General features: G+C 39.5%; 1 protein-coding gene across 1 annotated transcript in view; it reads right to left on the bottom strand.

Moving 5' to 3' along the window:
* The window catches only part of acss1 (acyl-CoA synthetase short chain family member 1), a 21,247-nt gene extending 7,825 nt beyond the window's left edge, over positions 1-13,422 (bottom strand). Inside the window, exons 1-11 of the mRNA XM_086060729.1 lie at positions 12,955-13,422; positions 12,542-12,638; positions 11,621-11,820; positions 8,808-8,983; positions 8,587-8,739; positions 6,962-7,109; positions 6,740-6,877; positions 5,548-5,640; positions 2,302-2,414; positions 1,810-1,936; positions 1,616-1,743 (exon numbers count right to left, since the gene is read on the bottom strand). Coding sequence (XP_085916855.1) covers positions 1,616-1,743; positions 1,810-1,936; positions 2,302-2,414; positions 5,548-5,640; positions 6,740-6,877; positions 6,962-7,109; positions 8,587-8,739; positions 8,808-8,983; positions 11,621-11,820; positions 12,542-12,638; positions 12,955-13,285 — 1,704 coding nt within the window. The 5' untranslated portion in view covers positions 13,286-13,422. The remainder of the gene's footprint in view (positions 1-1,615; positions 1,744-1,809; positions 1,937-2,301; positions 2,415-5,547; positions 5,641-6,739; positions 6,878-6,961; positions 7,110-8,586; positions 8,740-8,807; positions 8,984-11,620; positions 11,821-12,541; positions 12,639-12,954) is intronic.

Raw genomic sequence — 13,422 nt, 5'->3', positions numbered from 1 at the left:
TATTTTTTTTTTAAACGACCATGTCAGTTTTTTACTTTTAAACGACCATGTAAGTTTTTGTTTTTTAAACGACCATTTAGTAAGGCTTTTATTTTTAAACGACCATGTAAGTATTTTTTTTTTTAAACGACCATGTAAGTTTTTTTTTGAAACGACCATTTTGTAAGCCTTTTTTTTTTAAATGACCATGTAAGTTTTTTTATTTTTTAAACGACCATGTAAGTTTTTTATTCTTTTTTAAACGACCATGTAAGTTTTTTTTTTTAAACGACCATTTAGTAAGGCTTTTTTTTTTTAAACGACCATGTACGTTTTTTTTTATTTTAAACGACCATGTAAGTTTTTTTTTGTTTTTTTAAACGACCATGTAAGTTGTTTTTTTTAAACGACCATTTAGTAAGACTTTTTTTTGAAACGACCATGTAAGTTTTTTTTTTTTAAAACGACCATTTTGTAAGGCTTTTTTTTTTTAAACGACCATGTAAGTTGTTTTTTTTTAAACGACCATTTAGTAAGACTTTTTTTTAAACGACCATGTAAGTTTTTTTTTTTTTTAAACGACCATGTCAGTTTTTTATTTTTAAACGACCATGTCAGTTTTTTTTTGAAACGACCATGTAAGTTTTTTTTTTTGAAACGACCATTTAGTAAGGCTTTTTTTTTTAAACGACCATGTAAGATTTTTTTTTTTTTTAAACGACCATGTAAGTTTTTGTTTTTTTGAAACGACCATGTAAGTTTTTGTTTTTTAAACGACCATTTAGTAAGGCTTTTATTTTTAAACGACCATGTAAGTTTTTTATTTTTTTTGAAACGACCATGTAAGTTTTTTATTTTTTTTGAAACGACCATGTAAGTTTTTTTTGTTTTTAAACGACCATGTAAGTTTTTTTTGTTTTTAAACGACCATTTAGTAAGGCTTATTTTTTTTTAAACGACCAAGTAAGTTTTTGTTTTTTAAACGACCATTTAGTAAGGCTTTTTTTTTTTAAACGACCATGTAAGATTTTAAATTTTTTTAAACGACCATGTAAGTATTATTATTTTTTTAACGACCATTTAGTAAGGCTTTTTTTTTTTAAACGACCATGTAAGTATTTTGTTTTTTTTAAACGACCATGTAAGTATTTTTTTTTTAAACGAACATTTAGTAAGGCTTTTTTTTTTAAACGACCATGTAAGTTTTTTTTTGTTTTTAAACGACCATGTAAGTTTTTTTATTTTTTTATTTAGTAAGGCTTTTTTTTAAAAAGTAAAGTGTTTAAAAATAAAAAAAAGACCATGTATAGTAAGGCGTTTTTAATTTATTTTTAAATGACCATTTATAGTGAGGCGTTTTTTTTAAACCACCATGTTTAGTAAGGCATTTAAAAAAAAAAACTAACATTTTAACAATTGCATTTCAACAAAGTAGAGTTTTTAAATTTTGCCATTAATATTTACTCTTGAACTACAAATGAATATCGGCTCCAAATATCGGTTAGCGGCCTCCTTCGCTACTAATAAACAATATCGGTCTATCACTACCTTATTTAAAATCGTATTTTTGTCATTCATCCGGCCGAGAAGCGCAGTGTCCCATGTGGCACTGATGAAAGCGTATCCATCCTCTTACCACCACATCTTCAATCTCAGCCGTCCCAATCCTGTGCCCGCTGACGTTGATGACATCATCAAGGCGCCCCGTGATCTGGTAGTAGCCGTCCTCGGAGCGATGGGCGCCATCCCCGGTGAAGAAGTAACCTGCGGCGGGGGACACGTTGAAGGACCTTCCGCTTCAATTCATGCGAGAGGCGCTTTTTTGCTTACCGGGGTACGTCTTGAAGTAGGTGTCGATGAATCTCTGGTGGTCGTTGTGGATGCTGCGGGCCATGCCGGGCCACGGCTGAGTGAGGCACAGCGCCCCCGAGGCGTTGTTGGACGTCACCACTTGGCCCTGGAAACAAAACAAAGTCACCAACATCAAACGGGAAGTATGTCGGGAAATTGACTTCATTTGAAAGTGTCCGTTTCTTAAAATATATTCTGCACTTTGACATAACAACAACCTCCATTTGAGAGAAATTAAACGCTTCCAACTGTCTGCTGCGGCAGATTTGTGGAAGGTCGTTTGGCAGGCACACACACGCATTAGTGTGTGTGTGTGTGTGTGTGTGTTGAGTAAGGTGGCTGGGAACGGCCTGGATAGAGGGTCAGATGAGGATTATAAAATAGCCACCAGCTGTGTCACTTTTGATACTCGCCCTGCCCCCCCCCCCCCAGTGTCTCACACACACACACCACATGCACACACATACACACCTGGCCGTCCATGAGCGCCGGCTTAATGCCGAAGAAAGGTCTCATGGCCATCCCCGGCACAATCTCCGCATGCGGCTCCGACGGCCTCGGGGCGATGCAGATGCCGCCCGTCTCTGGCAAGACGGGGAAAAAAAGTATTTTTGTTTGCTTTTTGCTGTAATGTCATATTACTATATTTATATAAAGCACAATATTACAGTGTTACTTTCCTTATTAAGAAAAAATATTTTAACATTTTTGTTGATTTTTGGGGTAGGGTTACGTACCACAGTGTATTAGTGCCACGTATAAATATTTTTTTTGGGGGGGTATATAAGAAAAAACTCTACTCGACTTTATAAAAAAAAAACTCGACTTTATTAAGTGGCAAATCTAGGAGAAAAAAACTCGCAAATTTGTGACTAAAGTGGCAAATTTACAAGAAAATAAAAATCGCAAATTTGCAACTTTATTAAGTGGCAAATTTACAAGAAATATAAATGTTTTCGTAAAATTGCAACTTTACAATTTTGTCGCAATTTTGTCGCAAATTTACGAGAATAAAAAAAAACGTAAATTTGCGACTTTATAAAGAGGCAAATTTCCGAGAAAACCCCCCCGCAATTTTGCAACTTTATAAAGTGGCAAATTTATGAGAAAAAAAACTCGGAAACTTGCGTAAGGATTCGGGGGTGGTTAATGGAACACTATTTATAAAATGAAAAGGCAGGACGGAGACGGATTTCATCTTAAACTTTGCTCATCATGCACGACAGCTAGAGCAATAACACTTCCTGACCTCCTATCAGCTGACTAACACTAACCAACCAGAAGCTAGCATACTTTAGGTAAATGCAAGTGAATGATGGAGAGCACACAGAGCCTTGCCCAGAAATTGATGATGCAACCTGGTTGAAAACAAAAGGAAACGACAAAAGAAAGTTTCATTCCATTTACATCAACACAGCTAAAATGTTCCTAAAAACAGGAATAGGTGATCAAAGTGGCCAAAATGGAGCTCACAGGCTTCATAAGCGGATTCTTACACAAAGAGCCAATTCGGTTGATTTTGTGCTCGCCGCATTCCCACCGCTCAAACATTTCGCATTAGTGGTAAAAGCCGCAAAAAAGTCAACCAAATGCAGTTCGGTCACGCCCACTTAAACATAATCCGCACACATGGTGGGTGTTTTTTTTTGCTTTTTGGGGGGGGGTTAATGGTGCCAAAAGAGGAGGAGGGGACCTGCCGCAAAGTAGGACACAACAGACGAGCGGCTCACAAAAGCTGAAAGTGGCGAAGCGCTTCACTCTCAAGCTGCCAAATCATCACGACAGAACAACATCCAAAATGAAGTCCAAATCTTAGTATCAAGGACCTCAAATTATTAATAAATGGGAAAATACAACATTCGAATTTAAAAAAAGTGATGTACTACGAAACAAGAAATAAGGAAAATAGCTGAAAATGGTCATGAATAAAAATTACAGAATGAATCTAAAAATAAAACATGTTTGTACAAATTTGAATTATTATTCATTTTAATAGTAATATAAAGAAACATCTTAACATTTATTGTAGGTTATTAATAAATGCGTAAAGAAAATATAATGATAGAATACATTTATATTACTCATAAAGAAGAAATAAGGAAAATAGTCAAAAATGGTCAAATAAAAATTACGGAATTAATCTCAAAATAAAACAAATTTATAAAAAAAAATATTATCAATTTTATTAGTAATATAAAGAAACATCTTAACATTTATTGTAGGCTATTAATAAATGTGTGAAGAAAATATAATGTTAGAATAAATTGATATTACTCATACATATGCTGAAAATGGAATTAATTAAAAACTACTGAATGAATTATAAAAAATAAAACTCTCAATATAAACAAGTAAACATTAATAATTCAATAAAATACAAATGTAAAAAAAAAAAGATTGAATGAATGGATTATTAGTGTATGAAAAAAATAATTCAGATAAAATATTGATTTGAATCTGAATGATTGCAACAGTCCTGGAAAAGGAAAAAATATGTTGAATGAATCACATAAATTGTATATAAATGAAATACATATTTTCATCATCATAATAAAAAAAAAAGATGTATGACTCGCTGTGACGACGCCTGATGGGACAAGCTGACGTCATAACAACAACTAACTATAAAATAAAAATAAATAAATGCAGCTCCAAATAGGAAATGAAAGAAATGACAGCGTGAATAAATAAATGTTGCCCAAAAAATATTTGATGAAAATGAGCGTATGAAAATGAAAGCTTGCGTGCGAACCGGCTCAATTGTTCACACATGAAGCAAACGTCAAGCATGAACGGAGCCACTTTGTCCAAATTGGAAACATAAGAACAACAACATGGCGTCCACGTGACCATTTTGCCCGGATCTGTGTCCGTAATTCCCACCCGAGCCCCTCATGGGCTCATGTTGGGTATGATTGTTGATTCATTATCATGATTGGCCATTTGGGTGGTAATTAAAAGCGATCTGCTCCGTTTGGTGACGCAGGATGAAACGCATCAGATGTTCATTTTTTTTAGCAAAATCCGATTATTGTCAAATCAGGTTATTACCATAATATATCGTCTCATATGCTAATTTGTTTGCCCGCTCGCTGCCACAGTCACACCGCTTCAACGCACACATTGTAAGTCACACTCCACAACCATTTTGGGGACGAGCAGCATCTCATTCACGCAAATAACCAATTTTGTAGTAAATATTTGTGGAGACTGGGGTCAAGTGGTATTTTACAATTCGAAAAAAAAATGTGCAGAATTTCACAAGTTACTTCATGTTAAAAGATTAGATAGCTCTTAATAGCAACGTCTTACAAATGCAATTATGCCATCTAGTGGCAGAATAATGACCAACACAAATCAATCACACTCGTTTTTTACAGTACAGTACATCTTTTTAATTTTAACTCAATTTTATGAATTACAAAATTACTGTATCAATGACTAAAAGATTTTTAAAAAATCCACTTTTATGTTAACGAGCATGAAAACATAGGAAAAAAATGTATTGTACGTTTTTATTGTACATTTAGAACAGATATAAAATTATTGAAGTCATGCGATTATTTACGATTACAATTTTTAATCCCCCCTAGTTTATGCTCAATCTCCAAAATAAATCACATGGAATAAATAAACCTTGTTGCTCTATTGGAACGTCAACAATGTCTGGGGTTGCATTGGAAACATGTTAGCGCGCTATCATCCATTTTGCGTTACCTGTTTGCCACCAGGTGTCCACCACAGGGCAGCGTCCGTCTCCCACCACGCTGTGGTACCACTCCCACGCTTCCGTGTTGATGGGCTCGCCCACTGCGCACAGAACGCACGCCGCGCGTCAGGACATTCCGAGCACTGCTGCTATTATTTTACGAGGGAGGAGTGCTAACAAACGTTTCCGTTCGCTCGAGTATGCGACTTGTGAAATTCCTCTGGCCGAGCTCCAATGTGGCACACAGGAAGTGAGCGCAGTAAACGCACGTGCCAGATCACCTTTCCTGTGGCCTTGAAGGAGGATTACTGCACGGCTCTGACATTGAAAGTATATTATTTACTCAGATGGTGGCCAGGAGACAAACTATCAGGGGCATTTATTAAGGGGATGGCCTACAATAATAGATTTATTTTATTTTTTTAGCTTTAAAATGTTTTTGAGGCAGCAATTTCTTTAAAAAAAATGTTATATCACAGTTACAAGATGGTACCACCTCCTGTTTTTTGTTTTTTTTGAGGAACTTATTTGAAGCGAGGCATTTATTTTTCAAGCAATTAACAAAGGCATAGCACGCCACTTTAGCTTTCAACTCCAGCATCGTCTACATGCCGGTATCCTTTAGTGACGTCAACATTTGTTTTTGTTTTTTAATCTTGAAGCACGTATTTGAAGTGTGGCATTTAATTATTCAAAAAGCGAATAATTTGAGGCGTAGCGCAGCACTTTTGCTTTCAACGTTAGCTGCGCTGATATCATGTCTGCTGTTGACGCATGCTGGCACCAGTCATCAGTCAGCGAGTGACACAACCAGTCAGCCATTTATTTTTTCCCGGTGGTGTCTAATTGAGGTGTGGCGTCTATTAGATCAAGTGGCACATAGCAATTAATTGCACTTTTGTCTTTTAACGCCACTCCAGCTTTACAGATGCCAAGCCTGCTCTAAATCGGTCCTACAGATGCCACCAATTATGTTATTCTGAAGTTATTTGAGGTGAGGCATGTATTTGTTCAAGTCACATCAGTGTTAAATTGAGGAAAACAGCAGCACTTGGTATAAGTTCCTGTAAACGTCAGCCAACAGACAGCGTACATAACGTATCTATTTGTGATCGGGCGTTTATTTAATTAAAGAAGTAGGTGGTGTTAATTAGAAAGAATGTCACAGCGTCATCATCGTGTTGTTGTTTTTTCTCATACCGGATCCAAGCGTCCTGAGACTGGAGCGGTCGTACTTGCGCACCCACTGGTCGCCGTACTTGAGCAACAGGCGGATGGCCGTGGGGGCGCCGTAGAACTGGTTGATTTTCAGCCTCTCCACCATCTCCCAGTACCTTCCTGCCAAAACGACGCCAAGTGTTGGACCGTTGCACGCAGAAGCTCCTCGCTTGATATCGGCCGGCTGTGAAACGAAAGTTGCACCTGGGTCGGGATAAACGGGCGTGCTCTCAAAAAGGACGGTGGTGCCGCCGTTGGCCAGCGGTCCGTACACGGCGTAACTGTGTCCTGTGATCCAACCGATGTCTGCCACGCAGCCAAACACGTCTCCGTCGTGGTAGTCGAAGACGTACTGTAGCGGGATACGCACACACACTTGTCTTTGTATCACCGTGGGGACCTCTCATTGACGTGATGCATTTCCTAGCCTCTTCCTCAAACCCCAACCATCAAAAATGATTGCCTACCCCCATTCCTTACCCTAACCGCAACCATTACCCAATTCAAACCTAAACTCTAAAACCAAGTCTTGACCCTCAAAAAGAGGTTTGAATTTGTGGGGACCACCAAAATGTCCCTTCCATGACATAATGCATTTCCTAGCCCCTTACCCTAACCATAACCATCACAACTAATTGCCTAACCCGAACCCTTACTCTAACCCCAACCAAAATCCAATTCAAACCTTAACTCTAAAATCAAGTCTTGACCCTCAAAAAGAGGTCTGGACTCGTGGGGCCACCAAAATGTCCCCATAAGGGCAAATGATGGATAGTAAAAAGCCGGACTATGTAGCAAAAACAACAAAACACACACACTTTGCTACTGTGTCTCATGGTGTTCCACAAGGCTCTATACAAGATCCACTTAGTTACATCAAACTTTACATTAGGGGTGTCAAAATGAGTGCGTTAATTTTGAGTTAATTTAAAGTTCATTGTACGCCACTAATTTTTTTAACGTGCGATTAATGACCGCCCCTTACTTGAAAAGCCTGTACTGGGGGAATTCCTGTCCCAACGCAGCAGACACGTACACGTGTGAATTTAGCAGTAATAAATTTAATAATTATGCATTACAAATGCAATTATGACAACTAGTAGCAGAAAAATTACCTTAACACAAATCAATATCACATTTGTTTTTTATAGTACAGTACATCTTTTTAATTTTAATTTTTAATTTCTTATGAAATTACTGTATCAATGGCTAAAGATGCAGCCATATTTCTAGTAGTTTAACATTTTTTTCCCAGTTTTATTTTGACAAGAGTATAAAAAGTATTTTTTGTAAATTTAGAACAGATATAAAATGTGCGACTATTTGCGATTAATTACTATTATTATTGTTAATTATTATTATTATATCTTGTTTGATTATTTAAAAACTGATTGTCAATGTTTTCAATAATGTATTGTCACTGTATTTTTATTTGTTCTTTTATTATGATGAAATAATTAGAACATTGGTGTGTTTAGATTGAGGTTGTCTTTGTGAAGTGTTACTGTATTTTTATTTATTTATTTATTTCTCCCCTGTCTTATGTCTGGCGTGTCGTTATGATTGCCTCGTATTTTTGTGTGGGACCACCTCGCAATCAAGATGTTGCATCTCAAGGGGCTTATCCCACGATAATAATAATATTTTTTTTAAAAAATCAACAATTACAATTAAAAATTGTAAATGCCTGACATCCCTACTCTTCATAAACGTCACATGACTTGCCCTTCAAGTAGACAACTGGCTCTACATAAATGTCAAAATTGCTTACTGTCCCATCAGAATAATTTAGGTAACACAGATAAATACTGTTTGTGCTAACGTCTTACCTTGTGGGTGAGTGAGGTATACAGCAGGTATCCGGCCTGCGTGTGGACCAGACCTTTGGGCTTCCCGGTGCTGCCCGACGTGTAGAGCAGGAACAGGACGTCCTCGCTGTCCATGGCGGTCGGCTCGCAGACGACGTCCTCCAACATCATCTCCTAAAATAAAACATGGCGTTCATTTGCGTCCTAGCGTCATCTCAGGTGGAAGCCAAGATTGCCCTCACCTCCTCCATGGCAACGTCCACGGTCGTCATGGTGACCGGCGCGTCCGTCCGCATGACGACAAACACCCGCCGCACCGTCGGGCAGCTGCGCACCGCCTCGTCCACCGTGGCCTTCAAGCGAGTCACCTTGCCGCCTCTCACGCTCTCGTTGACGGTGATCACCGTACTGGACCGGGCTAAAAGATGAGCAAATGAAGTCAAACTTAGCTAACGGCGAGAATGAATTTGAGCAATTTGTTTTGCTTTATTTTGCATTTGAGAATTTTTTGTTTGAGCAAAAAAATTTCAATTTTAATGAGCATTAGCTAGCGACAACCCTCGTCCCGTCAGACATCTTTGGGAAATTTCTCTTTCGATTTTTCTTGTGGTTGTTAAAGAGCTGAGCAAAGCAAATGTTTGGTTTTTTTGGCCATATTGTACATTATTTTTAATCATATGTATAAAAAGGTTATCCAACCTCAAAACTAGGGTCAGCACGTCACTACATGAATCCAGCCCAGAAAAAAATGGATCTTTGACGTCTAAAGCCTCCAACAGCAGCGAATGAGTTCAAGTGTAAAAATCCACATTTTAAAGTGACGCCATCTCGCCCTCCAAACAGCGACACAAGCACGCACATTTTCAAAATCAAATGTTTTCCACTACAAAAGTCCAACCCACACACAACAGCTCCGTCATCTCATAAACATGTTTTTTTCCTAAATATATTTATTGTTTGTTTGTTTGTTTTTTATGCAGACAAAAAACACACAAATTGACACACACCCCCCCAAATTTTTAAAAAAAATAAATAAAAACTTGGCCTAAATATATTTGTTGTTTTTCTTTATGCAGACATAAAAACCCACACACACGAGAAAAAAAAAACTGGCCCAAAAATAGAAGAATAATGATACTTGCATTTCAAAAACCCAAATTTCTGTTTCAAAATACAAACGCTCAAAAACATGTTAAGACTGATGTCATAAATGTCATTTTGGTTCATATCTCACAGTTCTTCAACTCTGAATTGTGAGCCAGACTTGCTAACCACTAGCGCACTGTGCTGCCCCCCCAATCCATCGGACACTTTTATGACCAACTGCCAAGTCCTTTTGTAAGGACACAGAATAGGAAGATGCCCATAATGAGACCCCGTGTCCCGCACTAAATAATAATCAGACGAGCGACTATATGGCTCCTGATGAGGTGCGTCGTGCAAAAAATGATGACAGTGTCGCAATTAAGATCAACTGATTAATGCTGGGAGAGTCAATAAAGCTTTGCTGCGGAGATTGATAGCGCGGCGAGGGAGACGACACGCTACGCACGCCGTCACCCTCTGATAAGCAACTCGACCCGGATCGACCTCTGGACCCGCGGGAGGCGTGCGTGTGCGTGTGCGTGTGCGTGTGCGTGTGCGTGTGCGTGCCAAGCCCTCATGCATCTTATTTCCAACACATTGTCCCACATGCTTGCTTGGAAAGAGGCTGCCGAGCGCACCGAATGACATTCTCACCTCCGCGTTAGTTTTCACGTTGATTAAGCAAGAAATACATCAAAATTGGAAAAAGGAAGCCTTGGGGTAACTTGTTGTTCCAGTATTGCTCTTTGCTCTGCGCCGCTTTGAGGACACTTGACTTCCCTCGGCTGCGGCCACAATAAAGGATTATCTTATCGCTGCATACACACTTTGAAGGGAAGGAAATAGTGAGCTATAAAGTCCCTGAAGGGCCATTAAAAGGGCACTATTTCAAATTATAAACATTGTTTTTGTTCCATAGGTCAGAAAAGGTGTGGGGGGGAAAATCCTGCTTTGGAAAAAACGTTGAGTCGAAATGCTGAAAATAAAGGAAATGTGTTAAGCTAGGCGTGCAAGAGGACACCTTAACCTCGATGTCAAGATGGCCCACACGTCTTGTATTGTCTGTTTATTGTACCAAATGATCATCTTGGGTTATTTGTAGTTTTGGGCAATTTTATGGACATATGGTCTTTTGTTTCCCTTTCTTCTTCCATTTTTTTTAAGTTTTATGGCTATTTTTTTTTTTTTAATTCCTGCATTTTTGCTATCAATTTTCTGATTTGGGGGGATATTTTGTGGCCATTTTATGGTAATTTGGGGACATTTTATAGTTACTTTGTAAACGTTTTCTGTTTTGTCTTTCTTTAAAATAAAAAATTCTGACTGTTTTGGCAATTTTAGGACATTTAATAATAATTTTCTGGATTTCTTATTTGTTTTTTGGACATTTTATGGTTACTTTATGAACGTTTTCTTTTCTGCCTTTTTTAAATTTAATTCGTTGACATTGTGTCTTGTGGAAATTTCATGGACATTTGATGGTAATTTTCTACTTTTCTTCTTCCTTTTTGGACATTTTATTGTCACTTTTTGGACACTTTTAGGTCCTTTTTCAAACTTTTTTGTATCTACCTTACGTTTCTCTTTTTCTGACTACTTAAGAATTTGGACTCTGAATATTTGATTATAATTTTTTTTAATCTAAATTATTCATTTATTTAAAGAATATTTTAGCTAAAAAATAAATCCATAAAAAATATAAATAAATATGTAAAAAAAAATATATATATATATTTGTACAGATCCACAGGGAGCCACAGGAGAGAGACCAAAGAGCCACATGTGGCTCTACAGCCGCAGGTTGCAGACTCCAGTATTGTCAAATTGACTTGGCCTTCCAGCAGGAAGACGAGATGAGATCCACAGCAGGAACGGAACTCAAATTTGTATGCCAATCGGAACGCACCATAATCTATCGCTAACATAGGTCGTAATTGCAGTATGACAAACACTTGTAGGGCCGCCTCACCGTCTCTGATTCGCTCTGCGAGGGCCTCGGCGCTGAAGCCCGCAAACACCACGTTGTGCGCGGCGCCAACGCGAGCGCAGGCCAGCATGGACGCCACAGCCAGCGGGCACGGCGGCATGTAGATGGTGACGCAGTCGCCCTTTTTCACGCCATGCCGCCTTAACAGGTTCCCCGCCCGGCAGGTCATCTCCAGGAGTTGCCTATTAAAACAAAAATAATAATAAAAAAAAAAAAAGAGAGATATGGGATCTATTAAGTGTTTTTTCTTCTTAAAGAATCTGGATCCTAGATGAGAGGTGGGTTCACCCTTGATTGGTCACCAGCCAATCCCTGGACACTTACAAACAACCATTGGAACCATGAACATGTCAACGAGCCAAGCTTTAAAGAGGAAGTCAACCCCAAACTTTTTTTTATTGACAATAATATGTTCTATGCAGCCCCTCTAGTCTAAATATGGTATTCTGGTTAATATTGCGTTAGTGGAATATGAGTTATGAAGCAAAATCCAGCCGTTTTTATTCATCTCAGGGGGCGGCCATTTTGCCACTTGCTGTTGACTGAGGATGACATCACAGTTGCTCGGGTCTCAGGTAGCAATCAATCACAGATCAGCTTCAGAAAACAGGTGAGCTATGATTGGTCGTTGCCTGAGCAACTATGATGTCATCTTCAGTCGACAGCAAGTGGCAAAATGGCCGCCCCCCTGAGATGGATAAAAACGGCTGGATTTTGCTTCGTAACTCATATTCCACAAATACATCAGAAATCACAAATCAGAATGTCATGTTTAGACTAGTGCGGTCACATATAACATATTATTGTCAAGAAATGTTTAAGGCTGACTTGCACTGCTAAACCACTCATCCCACCATGTTGCCCGGGTGGAAAAACAAAGCTGGCTAATTTCATCTGACCCACCTGTAGGTGACCTTGACTTCGGATCCGGGCTCATCCCTCTCCCAGATGAGGGCCACTTTCTCTGGGCTGCCGCGCGCATGGCGGTCCAAACAATTGACTGGGGAAGTTTAGACAGTAAACGTCAGTCAGTAATTCTGGGCTGGAAACAGTTTTGCAGCTGCCAGAAGTTGACCATGCAGCACTGATGTGAAGCAGCAGCGCTTACACAACTAAATAGGTCAGTTCTTCAAAGGAAAACATGTTTATAAAGACAAAAAAGACTAACATTTGTTTTTCCATCAAGTTCATTCAGTTCGTTTTACTAACTTTTTAATCGCATCACTTTAGAAACGCGGGTTCCATATGCGCGGTGGTGCGTTCAATGTCACGTCTGTCTTCCGAGATCACAAAAAAAAAATGGAGCTGAAACTTACCGGAGACGTTGAGCTGCCCTCCTCGGAACCAGCTCACCTCGCCCCGCTCCATGTCGCAGTCGAGGACGCCGCGGAACGGGCTGATCCAGTCGAGCCGGCGGCGCGCCACGGCCGCCCAGAAGTTCTCTTTGCTGGCGACGGAGAACTCGTGAAGCCCCGCGCGGTCCCGCACGCCCTGGAAGCCCGCAGCCTCCGGCATGAACGCCGCCACCGCCTCCGCCTCCGCCGCCTCCGCCGCGTGGCTCTTCCTCCTCCCGCCGGCCACAGCGCGCGACAGGCGGCGACTGACTGACGACGTGGCCGCTTTGACGCATCCGCGCCACAACCACATTTGGACTTTTGGAGAAGGCAAATCAACTCTACGCAGAAATGTGACAGCGAAGTGTTCCCTCACACTGCGGAGGCAATCTTGGCTTGAGTTTGTTGGAAATAAGAAGCTCCATAGGAGGAGGAGGAGGGCTGGACTTG

This window comes from Leptonotus elevatus, chromosome 18 (genome assembly GCF_054856555.1).
Source record: "Leptonotus elevatus isolate MCC_2025b chromosome 18, RoL_Lele_1.0, whole genome shotgun sequence".
NCBI lineage: Eukaryota > Metazoa > Chordata > Actinopteri > Syngnathiformes > Syngnathidae > Leptonotus > Leptonotus elevatus.
The sequence above is the reverse complement of the archived record's forward strand: the minus strand, read 5'-3'. Positions and strand labels throughout refer to the sequence as shown.